Source organism: Etheostoma cragini, chromosome 7 (assembly GCF_013103735.1).
Source record: "Etheostoma cragini isolate CJK2018 chromosome 7, CSU_Ecrag_1.0, whole genome shotgun sequence".
In the NCBI taxonomy this organism is placed as follows: domain Eukaryota; kingdom Metazoa; phylum Chordata; class Actinopteri; order Perciformes; family Percidae; genus Etheostoma; species Etheostoma cragini.
In genome coordinates this window covers 26,794,345-26,815,828 of record NC_048413.1, presented here as the reverse complement: position 1 = coordinate 26,815,828, position 21,484 = coordinate 26,794,345, and the positions used below count along the sequence as shown (strand labels likewise).

Below are 21,484 nucleotides of genomic sequence, written 5' to 3'. Positions count from 1 at the left end.
ATGCCTCAGAGGGAGAGCTGAAAGAGTCAACGTCAGAGACGGAACAATCACCGATGGCAAGGACAGAGAAGTCAAAGCTTTGAGTAAACCCGACAACTCGCCTTTAGAAAGTCCCCCAGACGCTCGGTCTGAATAGAATCGACTCTAACGTGATTATATCAATGCAGACAAGACCCCACGGAGTCACACATTCACCATTCGCCACAGAGGTAGAACCGTTTGCTTCAAGGTTCAAAGTGTCCATCTGAGGGGGAGGACAGGTCTTTCATCGGTCTGCTGTCTGCGTGAGGCTGGAAGAGCTAGAGATGAGTTATTATTTTGCATGGCGTAGCTCCCCTTCATCACGACGTGTGTGGATGAGCGAGTATCTGTTTACCACATGAATTACCTGTGTCTGTGCTCGGACTGGGCGGGGCCTAACCCGGAAGTGGACAGGATATAACCCGGAAGTGGGTCGGGTTGTCTTAACCCTTGTGTTGTCCTCGGGTCAAACTTACCCGTTTCAAAGGAATATGTGACTATGAAATATGGATTTCTTTCAACCAAATTGCCCCAAAACAACATGGATGATTCCATATAACGTTCTTCAGGTAAAATGAATGATTAATTTCATTTAATTCTTTGCTTGTTTTTTTTTTACAAGCAAAAACAAGCTTGTTTTTTTTAAACAGTATCCGAACTAAACTTTGACATCTACCCATCTGAGATCAACTCAACATCCTCTGAACTTCACTACTAGTCAAAATAATTCACAATGTCTGCTTTTTAAACTAAAAACGTATGTAGAATTTGATATAAATAAGGTTTGTAGACCAGGAACTCCAGCAATAAATGTAAAAACCTGTTGCTATACCAGCTCAGGATTAAAAAACAACAACAAAAAGAAAGCGCCAAAAGCTGGAAAAGTGACAAAAACATTGGAAAAGCACAAACATTTCATGGTTAACAGGAAGACAACACAAGGGTTAAAATGGGCGGGGCTTTACCCGGCATGTTATTTTAAGCATGCAATTGATACGGGTTGATCAGAAGTTGTTATATGTATTGCTGATTAGAAAACTATTTACATGACAGCATGTCAAATAGATAAATGAGAGCCAGCAGAGGTTTAAAAAAACAAACAAACGCGACTATCACAGAACGCAGACACAGTCCCAATGAGGAGTTTTATTCAATCCGACCACAGAAATTGACTTGCGTTACTCGTATAATACTTGTATTCCCTAAAAGTGCTTTATCTGCACCGGCTTGTCTCTAATTTTAACCCTCCTGGTGTCCTCGGGTCAAATTTGACCCCTTTAAAAATTGTCTATATCTGAAATACGAGTTTCTTTTTAACCAAATTACCACAAAATATGGACTGGATTCCTTCCCTTACGACGCTCTTTGCAAATACAACTGATCGTTTTCATTCCTGAGTAAACTCATATGCACGTTCCTCTCATCAAGATTCAAGATTTCTTTGTCATGACACACTGCTTCACATCTGGCGCTTCTTTCACACGCCAGATGTGCCCTCTCCATCCCATCCGCCGTGTCCGCCATCAGGGCTTAGCTCCGCTCAGCACCTGCGCCGTGAGCTTCACACTGTGTGCTTAGATGGTTAAAATAGGGCCTTTAAAGTGTAAAAAAAACAACGTTTGGAAGGTGATGGGCCAGCAACTTGGGCCAAAAGTGAGATATCCCTTTAGGTCTGTCTTTGCTGCTTCCCTTATTCAGTGATGTGAGTAATGTGGTCTGCCTCAGAGCTTTTTGGGGTTGCTATCTGTTAACGCACAGAGCAGCAGAGGGCCAATTAATGTGGCTGCTGGAGCCGGGGGGGTTACAGAGAGGAGTGGAAACGCAGTCCGGCTTGTGTATAAAAAGGATCGTCAGCATCGAGGAGTCATTAAATTAAGACAATGCATCACGTTCCGGTGTAGTAATAAGGACGGCAGGTCTACTTAGGGTAGCAGAGCAGCACAGGGTGACAATGTGATGGATGTGGTCATTTCAAGTCGGGTCTGAAGTCCCGGTGAGAGCGGGAACCGGTTCACAGGAAACAGTCGGCAACGCTGGTTCAAATGAAGACGTCCCCTGCAGGACTCCTGCTGTGGACGGAGGTGAAGAGGGAAGCAAATTACCTTCGAGCCAACAGAGATTGGTTTAATCATTTCAATGCCTGGGACCAATGAGATAGCATTGGGTAGCCACGCTGGGGGGGGGGTTTGAAGTGTCAACACTGAACAACACATGCAAGATCAGCTGATGGCTCCTGTAGTTTGTGGACTGCGGTCTGTCCCCCCGGCTCAGAGCCCTCCCGGCCATTGAAGACAACATGGCCGTGTCTCGCCACTAGATCATGGGCGCATTGGGTAGGTTACCCGCGGCCTGTCATTCCCCCTCTCTCTCCCCTTTCTCGTCTAAGCTCTCCTGTCCTAAATAAAAGCCTAAAATGCCATAAAAAGAATCTTAAATGAGAGTGAAAGTGATAGTGAATATCAGCCGGTTGACTGATGTGTTGCTTACTGAGTGTGTTTTACTAATGAGCTCAGAGAGACATGGTCAGACACATCACTGCTCCCAGTCTATGCAACGTGTCATTATAACATGAGAGCATTAAACAGACTCCTACCCTAATGATGTGTCTTCATCATCATCATCATCATCATCATCATCATCATCATCATCATCAGGATGTGCTTTTCATCATCTTTTACCTCCCATTCCCTCTGCTGGCACATTATATAAATTGCTTATCTTGTTACTTCACAACAAAACAACAACGATTTGTTCACTGGCAGAACAAAAGAGACAGAAAGTGATTACAGGGGGAAGAAGACTTCCAAATTATCTGAAATAGTCCTTTGATGTTTAATGTGACAGAGAGTGCATCATTATCCGCATCTTGCCTCTGTTTGGTTCGAGTTTCTAGAGAAGTCTCGACAACGAGTCTGGCAAACAAACGGGGGGGGAAAGGGAGTTGCATCCGATGTCTCCGTCTGAGAGCTTTGTGTTTGATGCACAGCAATTTTTTTTATTTATTTATCCTTTATTTAACCAGGTAATACCCATTGAGATTAAAAATCTCTTTTGCAAGGGACACCTGGCCAAGATAGGCATCAAAATTACATCACATCATTACATACGTACAAAGACACACACATGAAAACCAAATATGCACTTACAATAAAATCTCAATCAAAACATTGACATGTGAGCGAGTCCAACTCAAAGCTTCTCATTTTCAGCTTAAAAATACTCAAAGGAACCAATTTACTAAATTTCAAGTTTTTCTACAGCAAATGCCATGTAAAAGGAGCAGAGTAAGCAAAAGGCCTTTTTACCCAGCAATGACCGAATAGACAACGTAACTGTTCCAGGAGTCGGATCGTACGCTGTAACGATCACAATAACACACATCCGGAGTTATAAAAATGCAAAGCGTGGCCTTTACACTCGCTGGGCAAAGTGTGCAGGAATGAAGCTGTTCAAATATTAAAGAGCACGGGGAGAGCGGGAAAGGGTTCAGTAAAACATTAAGGCGGGACGAGGCAGTCACAAGGATGTAATTGAGGATATGCATCATGAAGAGATGACACCATGCTGCTCTGTTGTGACCTGAGGATGTCATGGTTAGGGTTAGTGGTAGTCGATAGCACCGCTGTTTGATTTCCAGGGTTTTTGTCGTGGGAAATTGCGCCAGATGTCCCTCATTTTGGTCTTATGTCCCTCACCATCCTCTGTATTTGTGTTGGCATTTTAACTCTGGTTTATTCATGAGGACTGGGGTTCACTGCTTCTCCGAACTCTGCAGGGTAAATCCGGTACATCCATGCTGTGTGGACGAGCCAGACCCGCCCAACATGAGACTACGTGATCTAAGTGAAATGTGATTGTTAGAAAAATGATTACCAAAAGAAGACAGTTGAGTCCAGGGATCTTGTCTTTCCACTATAAGATCCCGTCAGCCTTCCTCTCCACCAGTGGAACCTCGGCCTCTGTTGATCAACAAATCAGTTGGAGGTCTTTCAACGAGAGTCCTTAGACCTCCAACTGAATCGCACAACATTCACACAAACGTTTGCAAACACACAAAATGGATCGCGCCATCTACCGACACATGATCAGTATACTGCACGAGCTGTAGTGCTTATGTGCCAGCTGACAGCGACAGATATGCACGGTGTTCAGGTTCCCAACCTGGGAGGGGGAAGGGATGTTGGGATGCGGCTTGGTAGAGCGGTCGCCTTCCAACCAGAAGGTTAAAATGACCGAAAAAGCTTCAAAAAATCGTTGTGAAAAGTGACCAAAAAATTGAGAAAAAAATGGAAAAACGTTGCAAAAAATGACCAAAAACTTAGAGAAAGAAAAGACAAAAACGTCCCATTTGGCTGAAATTCTCCCTGAAACTTCTTCCCATTAACATGCTCGGATAATTACTTTGGTTTACGTGTTTCTCAGGCAGCTCGAGTGAAACTGTAATGTGATTTTGATCCTGAAATTCCCATTACCGTCATATTGAGGGGAGACAATCACTGAGCTGTTAGAACTGAACACAGCTCCACGCTATTAAAAAGGATCATTTCATCCTCCTGCTTCCTCCTAATTGAATCCCCCGCAACATTTAGGTTGCACTGCACTAACACTTCCTTCTTGACTTGCTGCTTCTGTCTGTCTTTTGCCTTCCACATCTCGGCGCACACACACACACACACACACACACACACACACACACACACACCCGACCCACCCATATACCATAAAATCCATAAACACGCTAATGCTGTCTAGCGTTAGTTAATAATTAGCGGGGCATGTCTGAGGCCTGTGGTGGAATCAGCTGCTAATCTGTTCCCATTGACTGAGCTGAGAAAGCAAATTAAGCAGCTAATGAGAAGCAGGACATCACTCAAATGACTGGGATCAATCTTGGTGGGCCAACAGCAGTCAACACACACACACACACACAGACACACACACACACACACACACACACACTCAGCAGTGATAGACGGAAACAGAAACCAAATATCCTGCATAATGGATGGTATTGTGACGAAACTAGCTTGTTTTAGTCGTGCAACAGAGTCCTCAGATTGGACCGATAGTCTAGCAAGCTGTCTGGATTTACCCTGCAGAGACCTGAGAACCAGGTAACCAAAGTCCTCAGAAATCAGCTGGAGGTTAGAGCGTCAACACAGAGACAGAGGACGGGGACGGACATCCAAGAAGGTGACAAAAGACGGCAAAAAGATGATGAAAAGGTGACAAAGAGGTTACAAAAAGGCGACAAAAAGGAGACACAAAGGCGGCGAAAAGGAAGCAAAAAGGCAACAAAAAAGGCAACAAAAAGGTGGTTTAAAGGAGACGAAAAGGAGACAAAAAGGCAACAAAATATGACTACAAGGCGATTAAAAAGGCTACAACAAATCCGTTTCTACCAACGTTATGTAAACCTGGTCGTCAACAGAAAACTCGGATTGGACAGATAGTCTAGCTAGCGGTCTGGATTTATCCTGCAGAGACCCGAGGACCAGGTCACCATAGTCCTCAGAAATCCACCTGAGTGACGGGATTTCCAGAGAATCCTGGAAGGGGTCCTTAAAGCTAACCATCAATTTATTACCAGGGTCTTTGGCAATTAGACCCCATTGTGACGTGGTTTATTCAGGGTAGTGATTCCGTGATTAGATAAGAATGCCCCCCCCCATGGGTTCTAGACACTGGTGCCTGTTATGGTGCAGATATACTTGGATGATGGGATGTGGAGCAACACTGGGGGATGATGCTGATTGGAGGTGAATGGGTGGAGGAGGGTCACATGTGTTCAGACTGAAATCATAGGTGACGGCAGCAGACGGGAGGACGGATATGAAGTATAACGGAGACGATAGGATGAGGCTGGGGGAGATCGTGGCAAATCTGGTTGGACTCGTGATCGCCAACAGATTAGAAGTTGGAGAGAGAGGGGGAGGGAGACAGAGAGAGAGAGGACAAAATGTAAATGTAATCACAATTTCCCCCGGATTATGCAGACTGCAGATTCCCTTTTCCTCACTTCTCCGGAGCACCTATGCAACACATACAACTCATCCCTGCAGTATAAGGAAGTCTCCCTCTCTGAAGGACAGTTTCGAGACTCTGCTAGCTGCCAACTGTCCCTGAACACACCGGCTGTCCCTGAATGCACCGTCCGCTCTGAAGGAGGCGTTACTATGCAACGTGAAACATCACAAATAAGCTGTGAACAGCCTACAAAAGAATTTCGCATTTTGAATTTTGCAAAAGTTGTAGATTCATGGCTCTCTCTCTTTCTCTCTCACACACACACACGCACACACACACACACACACACACACACACACACACACACACAAATATAGACACATTTTCACGCTCATCTACTCCAGACTTCCACAACAATGACTGTAGCTGTTGTCTCATTAATAGAGAGGATGTATTTAAAACTCACTGCTGCTCGCACACACACACACACACACACACACCACATACACACACACGCGCACACATTTAAGGAATTCACATCAGGTGCTTGTCATGTCAGTGGAAAACACAGCTGACAGTATCTGACCTTACGAGAAAAAACAAAAAGCTCGGGAGGAAGCAGTGTGTCTGAATCTGATGGATGGACCCATGGGAAAGTACAATAATCTTCTCATTTTTCAAAACTCTAGACACAAAACTCTAAACAGGTCATCACTTGTAACACAGGCTGTCCAATGTCCAAAACATTGCATTGTGCATTCGTATCTTTAAAGAACTCACGCGCTTGCACAATCATTGGTTTAAAAAAAAATCAAATTTATTGTGAAATACCATGAAAAAGTTACTTTAGATCACCCACACACAAGCTAGCCATAGTTCCCCTGTGTCATTGTTTGTATAATCGTTAAATATTGTAGTACAAAGTAGGTGATTCGTGTCTTATTGTGGTACTAACACATCCCAGTAAAAGCACTGCAGTAGTAGAGCGAATACTACAAACACAGTGGAACCATTGAACAAAATCTGAAATACATTGATAAAAAACATTACAGTACAATCACAACTCAGGTTTATTTGAGTCAAAGCTAAATAATTATCTAGGATATAGTACTGTACTGTAAAACATTGAATGCAGCGTTTCCCTACATGCTTGTGCTGTAAAAAGCAAAAGAAAGAAGTGATTGCTGTACTTCTACATCTACTCCAACTGGTGTGTGTGTGTGTGTGTGTGTGTGTGTGTGTGTCCCACGGGTCTGCATGCATACAGTGCAGTACTGTCAATACTTTAAATAGTTTTACAGTGAAGGGACAGTGCACGGCACTATACCAATAGAGTACATTACAGTAAAGGGACAGTGCACGGGACCATAGTAACTGTGTCTGATAAACGGGGACATTGCAGTAAAGGGACAGTACACGGGACGAAAGCATAAGGGTCTGATAACCAGGAGGACACTGCAGTGAAGACTGATGATGAAATATAACATCCATAGATAATTTAGTCTAATTGGTTCATGCTAATTGGATGTGAGTTTTGTGTCTAGAGTTTTGAAAAATGACGTCAAGGTTCTGAAATTAGTGCCAAGTGCCAGTCAAAAAACTGTAAAACAATAAGTTGAAGTAGAGTCTCTGTGTTTCAGACACTCGATGTGAGTTCTATAAATACATTTTTGGGTCTGTTGACATCCTGTTTTTCTTCCAACCATCCGAGACGGATGACTTTTGAGTTTCCAGTTTGCGGCTCCATGAGCAGGCAGGTGGGGAAGATTTTCTGACAGGTGCAATCTGGATGGAGACCTTTTTTTTTTTTAGAAAGTTATTCCACTTTATCAACTTTACTTTGTTTTAGAACTACTCCGTCAGACGAGTTGGAGCGCTGTCGCAGCATCAGAGAGGTGCCGGAGGTCCGAGAATCAAGCTTTTAAAGTTGTCAATTTTCAATGTCAATTTTATTTCTATAGCACATTTAAAGACAACAACAGTTGACCAAAGTGCTGAACAGGGTCGATGTCAAATACATAAATAACAAGAGTAAAAAACCCTCCAACCAAAATACATCACAGGGAGACAAACAACAACACTTTAAAACATCAGAATCCAGGTTAACGAGGGTTAAAAGCTAAAAGCTGCGTCTTAAGCAGAGATTTAAACGTTTGTAAGGTCTGTGCAGCTTTAATATGCACGGGGAGGTTGTTCCATAGGGGGGGTGGGGGCGCCCACTGCGAAGGCTCTATCGCCCTTATTTTTTAGCTTTGACCTAGGGACGTCCAAGAGCAGCTGATTGGTCGAACTCAGCGTTCTGACTGGAGAGTGGTGGCATAAGCTATCAGCCAGGTAAGATGGCGCCAAACCATTTAAGGCCTTAAAAACAAGCAATAAAATCTTAAAATCTATCCTGTAACGGACAGGTAGCCAGTGGAGGGAGGCCAGGACCGGCGTTATGTGTTCACATTTTTTAGTTTTAGTTAAAAGGCGAGCAAGTTGTGAATTAGGAGGAATCGGTGTCAATAGTGAACGTCCGTCTCATTTTGTACACTGTTGACTGACAGTTGGAGTACTTCCAAGGCTCGGATTGATGTAAAAGTCTCCTAAATTACCAGGGAAACAACTGGAAAACATGTGCTTCTTTCGTTAAAAAGGAGAAGGTACAAAACAACAGCCTGTAAAGGTCCCATTTTAACATTAATATGAGTTCCCCCAAACTGCCTATGGGCCCCCCAGTGGCTAGAAATGGTGAGGGTTTAAACCGAGTCCTGGGTATCCTGCTCCGCCTTTGAGAAAATGAAAGCTCAGATGGGCCGATCTGGAATCTTCCCTTTATGAGGTCATAGGGGGCCAGGTTACCTCCCCATTCTCTGCTTTGCTTGGATGTGTCCCACCCATGAGAGAGAGAGAGACATCACGGCCTTCAAACGAGCAAAGAGGCAGTAGGTTCCCCCCCCCCCCCCCCCCCCCCCCCCCCCCCCCCCCCCCCCCCCCCCCCCCCCCCCCCCCCCCCCCCCCCCCCCCCCCCGCAGCCTCCCCCTTGCCCCCTTGTTCCCCTGTTTGTATCAGAACGTTCTGCAGATATGTGGCCTGTGAAAATAAATGGGTCCAGTTTTTTACTTTGGGGACCATGTGGCGAAAGAATTGCTCCTAATCTGTGTTGACGTTCACCTCTCCCAATTGAATCATTCCTAAGGAATGTTTAGACGTCCAGTAGCAAGACAACCATAACACAACAAACACACATATCACACACATATCACACATATACACACGTGTATCACACATACATAAGAATTTTAAAAAAAATCAATGACCATGACAGGGTAAGGTACTATGGTAGACTGTGCAAAAGTGAGCAGTGCAGTGGATCATGATTAAATATTTACTATGACTATTACATACAGTACAAACATAATAACCTGTAAACTGACTGATTGAATTAGAATAAGAACAACATTTAACAGGGAATAAGTTATAAGATGCATGGATGTTATGACCACAGGCCAGAGTGTGTGTAGGGCTAATATAGCCAATAAGACAGTTGTACAGCAGACATGTGATATGAGGGGGGTGGGGGGGGGGGGGGGGGGGGGGGGGGTGGTGTCTCATATTGAAAAGTCAACTTCTCCCCTCCCCCCTTGTGTTGTACTGAAGAGAACAGCCACTGCTCTTTCTACGCGTTGCTACTGCTCTGATTTGCACCTCAAACGGGCTGTTTTTCCAACAGCTGCTAAGACTTATGGGTACTGTAGTATTTTGGGGCCATCTGGCATAGCAAACTGAAGAAAAAAAACCAAACATGATTTCTCAGAAGACAGGTTTCCATTTCTTTTTATTGGCCCCTTATCCAGGTCTGGGTCTCGTTGGCAGCAGGATCCTTCCCCCATACGTTAGTCTCATTTTTCATTTTATACAAACACACACATTAGCATAAAAGCTGGAGCTAGTTTTAAAAGCTTTTAGATTTTTCCCCCCAGCTATTTGGGGAATAAAGAGCTGTTTAAATTTGCAGCCCGTGTAGCTTCAGATGTCAGACAGCAGTAAGGGAAACATGAGGCCTTTCTGGGACACTGTCTGTCCCTGAAGACAACATAACTCATTATTTCCCCCAGAATCACCCTGAGATTCAATCACATGCATGATCAAAGTTCACCGCCACACACTCGCACGTGTGTGTGTGTGTGTGTGTGTGTGTGTGTGTGTGACACCATGCAGAAGAAAGTAGAATCTACATAAAGGCATGGATACTTGTACTCAGTGATGGAACTGTTACTGTAGTACAACTTTGAGATACCTGTACTTTAGAGTCTTTTCTTCTCATGCCACTTCCTACTTCTACTCCGCTACATTTCAGAGAGAAAACATTGTACATTTTTCTGCAACTTCGTCACAAGTTACTTTACTAATTACGTTTTTTTACTCACAAAACTAAAAATAAAATATGATGCTTTATTATGAATGAAACTAGCCTACAAAAGAGTCCAGCTGAACTGATTAGACCAGTAAACACAACTGTTCTGGATCCTTTCCAGTTTCTAAAATGGGAGGATTTTTCGGCATTTAGTACTTTTACTTTGAATACTTTGAATACATTTTCCTGATACTTATCAATGCAGGACTTTAACTTGTAACAGAGTAATATTACAGTGTGGTATTAGTACTAAAATTATGAAGGATCTGTCTTCCACTTATGGAAGACACCAGATTTCTACTGCATATTTACTCATGAAATAATAGACTTTACAAATTTTTGACATAAGCATGTTAAATACATGTGTAAGCACAGCTAACTAAAGCTTTTTAAAGCGTTAACAGTTCTGATTTACAGACTTTATTTGCATGGGAGACCCAGACAGACTCACCCGGCAGTGTGTCCTCAGCAGAGGGCACTGTGTCATGCTGCTCAGACTGTCAAGCAACACGTTTATTATCAGTGTTCCCCCCCGACTCTCATCAGTCTCATTTTATAGGCCAGTGGTTGGTTACCTGCAGCTGATACCAGTCATAGAAAGAGTTTAGGAGGTTCAGGGTTTCTACATGTTTAACCAAGTCAAATTTGGGACCTTTTTAATATTATTTTTTTAATTATAGTTATTTATTTATTCTTTCAAAACTAAAGTCAGACAGAGCAGCTATAGTTTGTATCTTATAAAGGGAACTTATCATGCAAAACCAAAGAAACCAAGATGCAAACAACAATGAATAAAAAATAAAAAAAATAAACGATAACAACGAGCAAGAAAGAAAATTCAAATATACATACATACAGTACATACATTCAGACATGTGTTCATAAATACATACATACAAACATGCACACTTACATATACACACAAACAACATACATGTAGATACACTCATACACTCATACATACATACATACATACATGTATACATATATATACACAAACATACATACGTGTGGAGGCATACACACATATATACACATAAATAAACACACATAAATACATACACAAACATGCATACATAGATACACACAAACACACTTACATAAATACACAAACCACATACATGTAGATACATACACACATGCATACATACATTCATGTATACCTACATATACACAAACATACATACATGTAGATGCATGCACAGATATATACACAAATACATACACATACATACATACATACATACATACACAGATACATCCGTTTCTTTCATGACAGACTGGATTACTGACCACACAAAGTAGATGTCATGCCCCCGTGTAATTGCCAATATTATTAGGAATGAGATCACAGAAGGCTTGCATCATGTAGATGTGCTGACAGTTTTGTCATCATTACTCTGAATTTCTCATGGGGCGACATAAACTACGCACTATAGCTGTTATGTGCAAGTCAATTTGTGGTGTGTGCGTGTGTGTGTGTGTGTGTGTGTGTGTGTGTGTGTGTGTGTGTGTGTGTGTGTGTGCATGGGGAGTGGGTGGTAGAGCGACAGCTATCTGTAGGAACCAATTCCCTTCATGCAGAGATCTGCTGGTGTGAGTGAGTACTCACTGTGTGTGCCTCGTCTGGCTGAGTAATAGCCTTCTTCCTAATCTAATCTTCGCGTTTTATTGTCTGATTTACTCACTGCGTTAAAACACAAGGTGCATCTCATTGCTCCTAAACTGCCTCCTCGAGTCCTCCACTTTCCTCCATTCCTCGCATCTTAGTCCCTCCCACCGAGGAGGCACTAGCGAGGACATCATGCAGATGTGTTTTAGAGGGATGAGACGTCCCTTCCTCTGAAGGGAGGGACAGAAGGACGAGGACAGAGGAGTCAAGGTGCTGAATAAGGACCATGAGGTGCAGCCAGAGTCTCCAGGGCCGTGTTCTGGGTGATGTGCTGCACTCGTCGATGACACTTTCCAGAGACTGACCAATCATTGCAATGGTGGTGACAGTTGAAACCTGCTTGACATTTAATTTTCGGTGTCGCTCAAACTGTTGCTCTGACAACAACAACAAAAAATGAACAAGATGTTTAACGCAACAATAATGTAACAACACAATACAGGGTTTTAGCAGGTTTCACCAAGTCAAATTTCAGACTTTTTAAAGACCTTTTTAAGACTATTATGAATGAAATTTAACACCTATGTCATATAAGAAAGTATTTTATACAATTCCCTGATTTAAGGCATTGGGTGTCTAGATTAGCTATATTAATATATGTGTGTATATATATATATATATATATATATATATATATATACGGCTGCCAGTCACTTATGCTGTCACTTTAGCAAACAATAACCTAAAGAGAACAGTTTAGCCCAAAGATTCATAAATAACCATCCATCCATGCTACTGTGCTTTTCACACACACACACACACACACACACACACACACACACACACACACACACACACACACACACACACACACACACACACACACACAGAATGTGTAGATAGCTGTCCAACAGTCTTAGAAAAAGGAAATTGCACCTGTCAAATTTATGGCACTGCGCGCATGAAATGAAATTGACAGTTTTGCTTATCAGCCAGTTATCAGGCCTCAGTAGCCACACACACACACACACAAACAAACAAACACACACTCCTGGGAATTCAAATTTTGAATGGTTTGTTCTCCAAGACCCCCGAGGTCTAGTTCTATCAAGGCTGGAGAGTGATTTTTTCCAGTGCCCTCACACGAGCGTACGCCCACATGCACGCATGGAGGGCTGCATATGGACCGGAGCACTGCCAAAACATCCTAATTACCTAATGGGGTTTTCAAGTAAGATCCTCAAAGGGTTTTATTTTTACATGACGTAAAGAATCACCGGTAACACTTTAAAATAACCGCCATTAATAGATGGTAAATTGATTAAATTGCCCGTTTTTATGTCAATCTTGATCGCTATAAATATGCGAGTACCTTCGATTGAAACCCCCCCCCCCCCCCCCCCCCCCCCCCCCCCCCCCCCCCCACCTGAATCGGTGCAGGCAACATTGTGTAGCTGCAGCTACGTGTACAAGCTTCCACTGACCTAAAACAGCCGTAAACGGGGCAAGTTGTTGAGCCTTTGTCCCTCTTAACAGACACACAATGCAAATAATGTGTCTGTACACACACACAGACACACACACAGACACACACACAGACAGACAGACAGACAGACAGACAGACGCACGCACACAAACACACACACAGAAGACAGAAACAGAGACACACACATAGACGGACAGACAGACACAGAAGACACAGACGCACACAGAGAGAAACACACACACACAGAAGACACACACACAGACACACAGACGGAGAGACAGACACACACATGCACACGCAGACGGACAGACAGACACACACACACACACACAGAGACACAGACATACACACCTGCACATACACACAGACAAACACAGACGGAAAGACAGACACACACGCACACGCACACACACACACACTCACACACAAACACACACACACAGACACACACACACACACACACACACACACACACACACACACACACATTTAATGAGTCAGGGAGGCCCCAGCTGGCCCCACCACTCATTCAGCTGAGGTTATTAACGTCCACTCTGTCCTCCGTCCCACTCACAACGTGTGAGAGACAGTTTGCTGAACGGGTCAAACCCTTTCCCTAAAAGACGGAGACGTTTTTAGATTAAAGCGCCGGGTCCCCGTCTCCGTCCAGGAACCTTTTCATGCAAATTATAATTTAAGCCTAGAAATGGAAAGACTTAACAGAAACGGCAAATTTCACTGACACTTCCTCAGCATTGCCAATTAATTTCACACCACATGAATAAAGACAGAGGTTTAACATTTATATTAATAATACTATTATGTGGAGCTGTAACAATTCCAAATTTCTAATTGTCTCCAAAATAATGGCCATTAACAATATAATTGGGGATTTCAGTCAGTTTCTTTATTCATTACTCATTTAAACAATTAACACAAGTTTTGAATGACGCCTCTTTATTGTCACAAAAAAAATCAACACTTTTGTTGACTCTTTTTATCAATGTTTTTAACTTTTTCAACATTTTTTATTGCTTTTTTTGACGTTTAACACTACGTAACCCTAACTTATTAACTTTAGTGTGGGTTTTATGGTAAATAAACCTCATTTATAGGACATTATACCTTATTTTTGAGTTGGAAAAGCAGAAATTAGGAATTATTGAGATTCAAATTAAAGGAATGGATGTTGATGATAATCACAGACTGGAATATGTCAACTTTTACTCAATACTATTTCAAAAACACTTCTATTTGTTTATTTACAATGCTATAAAATTGAATAAGACACCCCAAAATTAATGAAAGTAGAGATTTGTACTTGGCAAAGAGCGTTGGGTGGAATCAATCATGTTATTTTGGGGAATTAAAAAGAACATTGATATAGGACAACGGCTCAATATGACCCGAGGACAACATGAGCTATTATGTAAAAAAAAAAGAAAATCTCAATTAGACAATGATGTAATAATTGTTACAAGCCTATTCTCATGCCATTTCGACTTTGATGGGATCCGAGCCATCGGTGGTGTTTTCGGGTTTGTGTGCGACCTCCACCTTGTGAGTCCATGAGTCAACACTCCGCTCGGTTTCACTTGTAAAAAGAAAACGTGGACTCAAAAGAAATAGAAACAGGCTCTTCAGTGACCCCCAACAGTGGGTTTGTGGTTTCTACGAGTGTCTCGAGTTTCTTATCAGGCTTCAGCAGTGTCCTTTTGTTCTCCCACGTCACTAGAAACCAGTTGGGTATAGATCCCTGTTGTGCTCTGCAGCGATGTTATCAATGGAAAGCTTTTACAAGAGCTAAGCAGATAACCTCCTGCCCTGCCAGACAATGCACAAGGTGGCACAGGTGACCCAGAAGTGATATAAATAGTCGCCATGAGGCTCACATGACCAAGTTTCCACAGCCTTCAACTAGCAACAGAGACCTACTGCAATGCATTCTAATGAATGGGTTTGTTTGATGTCGTATGAAAACGTACTGTACGCACACAAATATGTCAGAAATCCTACGAAATTAGGTGAATGCCGGCTGGTCAGGTGACACTGGCTACAGAGATCTGCACGCTGTCGTTTGCATCGGTGGCAGTTGGTATTTCAGTCTAGCTGTCAGTAGGTCACTCTGAGACAAAGCTCCGCGAAATGGTCCTTTAACCCTCATGTTGTCCTCATGTTGCCCTCATGTTGTCCTATATCAACGTTCTTTTTAATTCCCCAAAATAACATGATTGATTCCACCCAACGCTCTTTGCCAAGTACAAATCTCTACTTTCATTAATTTGGGGGCGTCTTATTCAATTTTATAGCATTTGACAAACAAATGGAAGTGTTTTGAAATAGTATTGAGTAAAAGTTGAAATATTCCAGTCTGTGATTATCCATCAACATCCATTCCTTTAATTTTAGTCTAAATAATTCCAAATTTCTGCTTTTCTAACTCAAACATCAGGTATAATTTTCTAAAAATGAGGTTTATTGACCATAAATTCCCAAAAAAACTGTAAAAATAAAGTCAAACAAAGTGACAAATATTGAAAAAAGCGTCAAAAGTGGGACAAAAAAGGGACAAAAACATAAGAAAAAGTTAAAAACATACTTAATTAACCCGTGTAGATATACAGGGTACAGACCTTCCGGCTATGGAAAATCGGCATGTAGCAGTTTTCCTTATGTCAACCTTTCGATGGAGATTTCCACACCATCAAAGCAATATTTTTGACTCAGCATTTGTGTGCATGTGCAGTTTTCCATACCTCAGTAACATGTAATGTGATATACAGATCTGGTGGAGCTTTGTGGGTGGGTTACAACTCTGTCTCTTACAAAATACACTAAAACCCCACTGATCTGCTTTGCTAAATACATTTTAGAAGTAATGGAGGTTGGAGGTTTGCAATTTCAGGAAGTCTTAGGTGGATGGTTTGTCATCCAAAGCCCAGGACTTTGACACCAGACAACAGGACTCTAATGAAGACCTAACTCTACATCGAAACGTTAGTCTACCTGAATACTACGAAGGGTTTGTGTACATGCTGAGCCGTTAGCTTAGCATGGCCGCGAGCTTGTTAAAGATTTAAGTCTTTAGGAGGAACCACTGGACTTGGGGCCGAGTGCCACAGACACATCTTCGCTAACCCTTTTCATCGATGCGTTGATGCTGACGCAACATGAACTTGCTACGTCCTGCATCAGTGATGGAGAAAGCTACATGTTACAGGGCTGAACTAGGGGGACCAGACGTCCCCGGTTTCCGGGGACAGTCCCCGATTTTGGCGACCTGTCCCCGGAAATGTCCCCGGTTTTCACTGTGACTGACAGACCTCCTTAGAAATCCTTTCCATAATGTTGTCAGACACTTAGAATATTAATCTGAGTCTGTTAGCAGCAAAACAAGCACTTTTATGAACGTAAATACAAGCTGGACATTTGTCCCATTAACTTCCATTATAGCTTGTTTCTCTGCTGCCGACTGCAGCGATCTCGTTTAATACTGCATCAATTTAAAGGACAATATGTCCTCAATAGTTTTCATTGTATCTGATTCTCAATGAGCTGTTGCAGAAAACAAGCCTTAAGCAATAAAGCAAAAGCTTTCAATAATTCATTACATTACAACATTATGACATTTTAAGACTTTCTATCTTGAAATATTAGGACTTTCTATTTTGAAACATTCCCCTCTGAGGTGTGGTGTAGTGGAGTGGAGTGTGAAGTAGCAGCGGGGGTGAGTCTAGGATCAGACCTTTGGGGGGGGGGGGGACAGCTCTAGGTCTAGTGTCCCTGTTTTAAGTTTTACAAAAATCAGAACATGAAGTGTTTTGGAGGTACACACGCCTCTGAGCTGAAAATGTCCCCAGATTTTGTCTGAGAAATCTGGTCACCTTAGGCTGAACCCCCCACCACAGGCTTTTAAAGTCCTGCATGGCCATAATGCCCAACGCCCACCACCAACCCAAACACGTGCAACACACTAGGAGACCGTTACAGTAGTCCTTACAGACTGCTTCCATGCTCCTCCCATGCAGCTTCTAGCGTCAGGGGGTAGCGGCGGTGTCAGTGCTGTCCCGAGGGTCTAATGCGACACAGGTCCTGTTGCCGTACTGTACTGTGACTCAGCGGACAGCCACTCTAGCGTGCCTGAAGCTTACTCAAGCAGCAGGAGGTGTTGCACGCTACAAGACACCGTTGCATAAATGAAGCTTGACTTTTGGGTGAAGCGTAGGTTGGATGCAGCCCGTCTCCTGGGGATTCTGGGTTATGATTTTGTGGTGGCTGAAGAGCAGCATCGGGCTTTTTGAAAGTCCATGTATAAAGGAGTGGAGCTTTGTTGTTCCCGCCTCATGAAAAATGCATGACACATGTACTGTCTAATCATATCATGCATTAGATGAACGTTGCTGGGAAAATTGTGAGTTGTGTTTTGTGTATTCGAAGTTGATGTACCATGACTGCCATGACTCTATTCAGCCACTATGGGTCAAAACCTACACTATACCAAGAGATTTAGACTGAAGCTGATCACAACAGTTACCAACAATTCAGTGTTTCCATCAAAAGTGCATTCTTTGGATGGAAAATCTCTGTTAAAACACTGGATATAACCTTCATCGTCCGGGGCAGCAGCTCCAGCAGTGGACCCCAGCTCCGACTGTGGGATCCCGAGGTTGTAGATATAACCTAGTCCTGGGTCTTCCCGGATGCATCCTCCTTACTGGATGGGCCCGGGGGCATCCTTACCAGATCCCCAAACCACCTCAACTGACTCTTTTTAACGCAAAGGAGCAGCGGCTCTACTCCTAGTTCCTCAGGGATGACCGAGCTTCTCACCCGATCTCTAAGGGAGACGCCAGCCACCATATCATGACCCAATGTTTATGACCATGGATTAAACAATAGGCGGAATTATACTTTCCATGTTTCCTTGTGGTGATCTTGTTTATAAGTTAGTTGAGTAGTGCATTTCCATAGGGTTTGAGGACTTGAGGGAGACAAGAATGGTCACAATTGACACAGCAGAGGCAGAGATATCCATTTCCTTGTCTGAGCTCGTACATGCAATCCAACAAAAACTGGGATCTAGCAACTAAAGAGGGTGAAAACTCTGGGCTAAGAGTTTTATTGATCACTAGTGCACTGATTAATTGTAGGATCACTTTGCAAGCAAGAGTTTATGTGGTGTAACTCTACACTTACAACTGTGAACTTAATCCAAGATTTACCAAAATCTTATGAGCATTGGTGTTGCATAGTTTGTCCACCAGAGGGCGCACTTCAAGGACCGTGTTGGCAACACAGATTTTTTTGTTTTTTTGTTAATGTGGTTTTTTTTTTTTAAAGACTTTAAGTTTCATAGTTTAGGTTTGTATTTTTATTAATTTGTATTCATCAGAATTTTTTTATGCATAAGTATTCATCCCCCTATGTTAAACTCCCATAGAAGCAGGCACATTTTTATTATTAAAGGCCAGTTATTTCATGGATCCAGGATGGATCAAGAGGGGCTATATTAAAGTAGCCCCCCAATCATCACATACCCTTCACCATACCAACAGATTGGGATGGTGTTATTTCAGTTAGCTTAATAGCTGGTTTAATTTGCATTGAGAGCGCCCCATGCCGATCTCTAGGTATGGTGAAGGGTATGTGATGATTTGTGTGTGTGTGTGTGTGGGGGGGGGGCTATTTTAATTCCAAAGACCAAGGGAACTTTATCAGGATGCATAGATGCATAGTATCCTGGATCCATGAAATAACTGGCCTCGAAAAATAAAAAATGTGCCTCTATGGGAATTTAACATAGGGGGTGTATACTTATGCCCCCTGTATTTTAACATAGGGGGGTGTATACTTATGCCCCCTGTATTTTAACATAGGGGGGTGTATACTTATGCCCCCTGTATTTTAACATAGGGGCGTGTACACTAATGCCCCCTGTATTTTAACATAGGGGCGTGTATACTTATGCCCCTGTATTTTAACATAGGGGGGTGTATACTTATTCCCCTGTATTTTAACATAGGGGGTGTATACTTATGCCCCTGTATTTTAACATAGGGGGTGTATACTTATGCCCCTGTATTTTAAGGAAGAACGTTTATTTATTTACAAAGAAAACTGGTGTCCTTTAAAAGTCAAATTGTCCTGAATTTTTGGGAATTAAGGCATTAAGATCAATTTCCAAAAGTTTTTTATTAATAATTTTAATCAACTTTAGCCTGGGTGTGTAAACGTATGCAAGCCACTGTAAGTTCTACATCCGGGAGTTTTTCTATCTGGAAGTTACTGTAAACAAACATTGTGATTGGGTCGAACCATTTTGAGTGTATTTCCAGCCCGACTTTACAGGCAGACTTTCCTAGAAGTTGTTGCAAGTGTACAAACACTCTTTCTATCATATGTGGAAAGTTGCTTGCCCCCCCAGATGGCCCTTAGACCCAGATTTTAAAAGGGGAGCCAAGTGTATCATTTCCTCTTTTTTTGTTATTTTCTTGTATTTCCTGTCTCTCCATTTTGATGCCCAACAAACCCATCCTGGCTGGTCCTCTCTCTCTCTCTCTCAAACGTCCCTCTGTGTTGAATAAAACATGCGCACCCCACGCTGCTGCTCTTTGCTACTCGCAAATCACAGCCACCTAGCTTCCTTCATGCCTCTCTCATCCCTCTCCTCTCTTCACTCCACTCCTCTTTATCTCAGCAGATGCGTTTCACTCCATTTCCTCTCCCTGCTCCTCCTCCCTTCCAGTTTGCCCTCCCCCACTTTCTTCCTCTCTCTCTTCTTTTCCCACTTCTCCCTCCCTTCCTACTCCATCTAATAGCGCTCCTTCTCCCAGGTGATCGGTTTTGAACCGAGGGCGCTTCCCCCCCCACTCGTATGAGAGCCGTGAGTGGTTGACCGCACTGAGCGTGCTCCCAAAGCTCTCTTTGCACCCCCCCCCCCCTCCTCCTCCTCCCCTCCCGGCAGTACAGTAGAGCTAGAAGAAGAGGAAGAAGAAGAAGTGTGCCATAACACACTATTGTCTTTGCTGCTACCCGCCACACTGCTGTAGCACATAGAGACAGAGAGGATTGGCTTTCCTGGAGAGATAGGAAGCGAGTAGAGAGAAGGACCGGATGAGAGAGGTGGAAGAGAAAAGAGGAGTGAAGAGGTTAGGTAAGTTTGCTGTCACACCCCGGATGATGACAGCCTCAAGGCGAGGCATGCCCGTGAAAGTAGCAGCCCTCCAGATGGTAGTTTGGGTGAAGCCAGCCTCTCCGTCCTTGTTTTAGCCGCACATGAGGCTCTTTTTTTGGGGAATACACCAATGGACGATTCCAGCAATATTCACAGGCTGAGCCCAGAGCAAGGTAAGAAAAGAGCAAGAAATTCACACTATGCTCATACTTGCTATGCAGCTATGGAAAAAGTAGGCCAGATGATTTTCCACTCGCTTCAGCCTCCCAACTTGTCTTCAGTCTGACTTCAGCGCTGGGTTTGGCATGTGTTCACTTTATCTCCGTTCAGCTGCTGGCGGCTCGGCTTTGTCACCCGCTACACATGGTGTCATTCACTGCTCTGTGTGGTGCCCGCGGATACGTCTTTCAGAAGATGCTCCTGCTGCTATAAAAAAAGAAACGAAAATTGTGGCTCATGTGTTGACTGAAGCTCTGAGGTCTGTGCTGGGTGTGACTCTTTCAAATGAAATGTGGAGATCACGCGGTTAATTATCTATCACTCTTAAAGACTAGAGCCTGAACGATATATCGATATATTAGGCATTTCTCGATTTATCGGTATTGGCAATATAAATATATATATATATATATATATTAATTATACACAAACAAATGATTCTGAAGAATTAATATTTAAAAAAAAAAAACGGACGGTCAACCATGTATTGAGTGCGTTGCATAGTCTGTCCACCAGAGGACTCTCTATCTCTACAACGTCCCTGTTAGTGATGGTGTTGCATAGTCTGTCCACCAGAGGACGCTCTACAACGTCCCCGTTAGTGAT

At 42.9% G+C, this 21,484-nt stretch overlaps 1 protein-coding gene across 3 annotated transcripts in view; it reads left to right on the top strand.

Moving 5' to 3' along the window:
* Window positions 1-21,484, top strand: part of plch2a (phospholipase C, eta 2a) — a 164,424-nt gene that overhangs the window by 56,617 nt on the left and 86,323 nt on the right. Inside the window, exon 1 of one of the 3 annotated variants that reach the window (XM_034875813.1) lies at window positions 20,441-20,832. The exons of the other annotated variants lie outside the window; for them this stretch is intronic. Within the exon in view, the coding sequence (XP_034731704.1) occupies window positions 20,790-20,832 (43 nt within the window). The 5' untranslated portion in view covers window positions 20,441-20,789. Of the gene's footprint in view, window positions 1-20,440; window positions 20,833-21,484 lie in introns of those variants that run through there. 3 annotated transcript variants of the gene reach the window in all.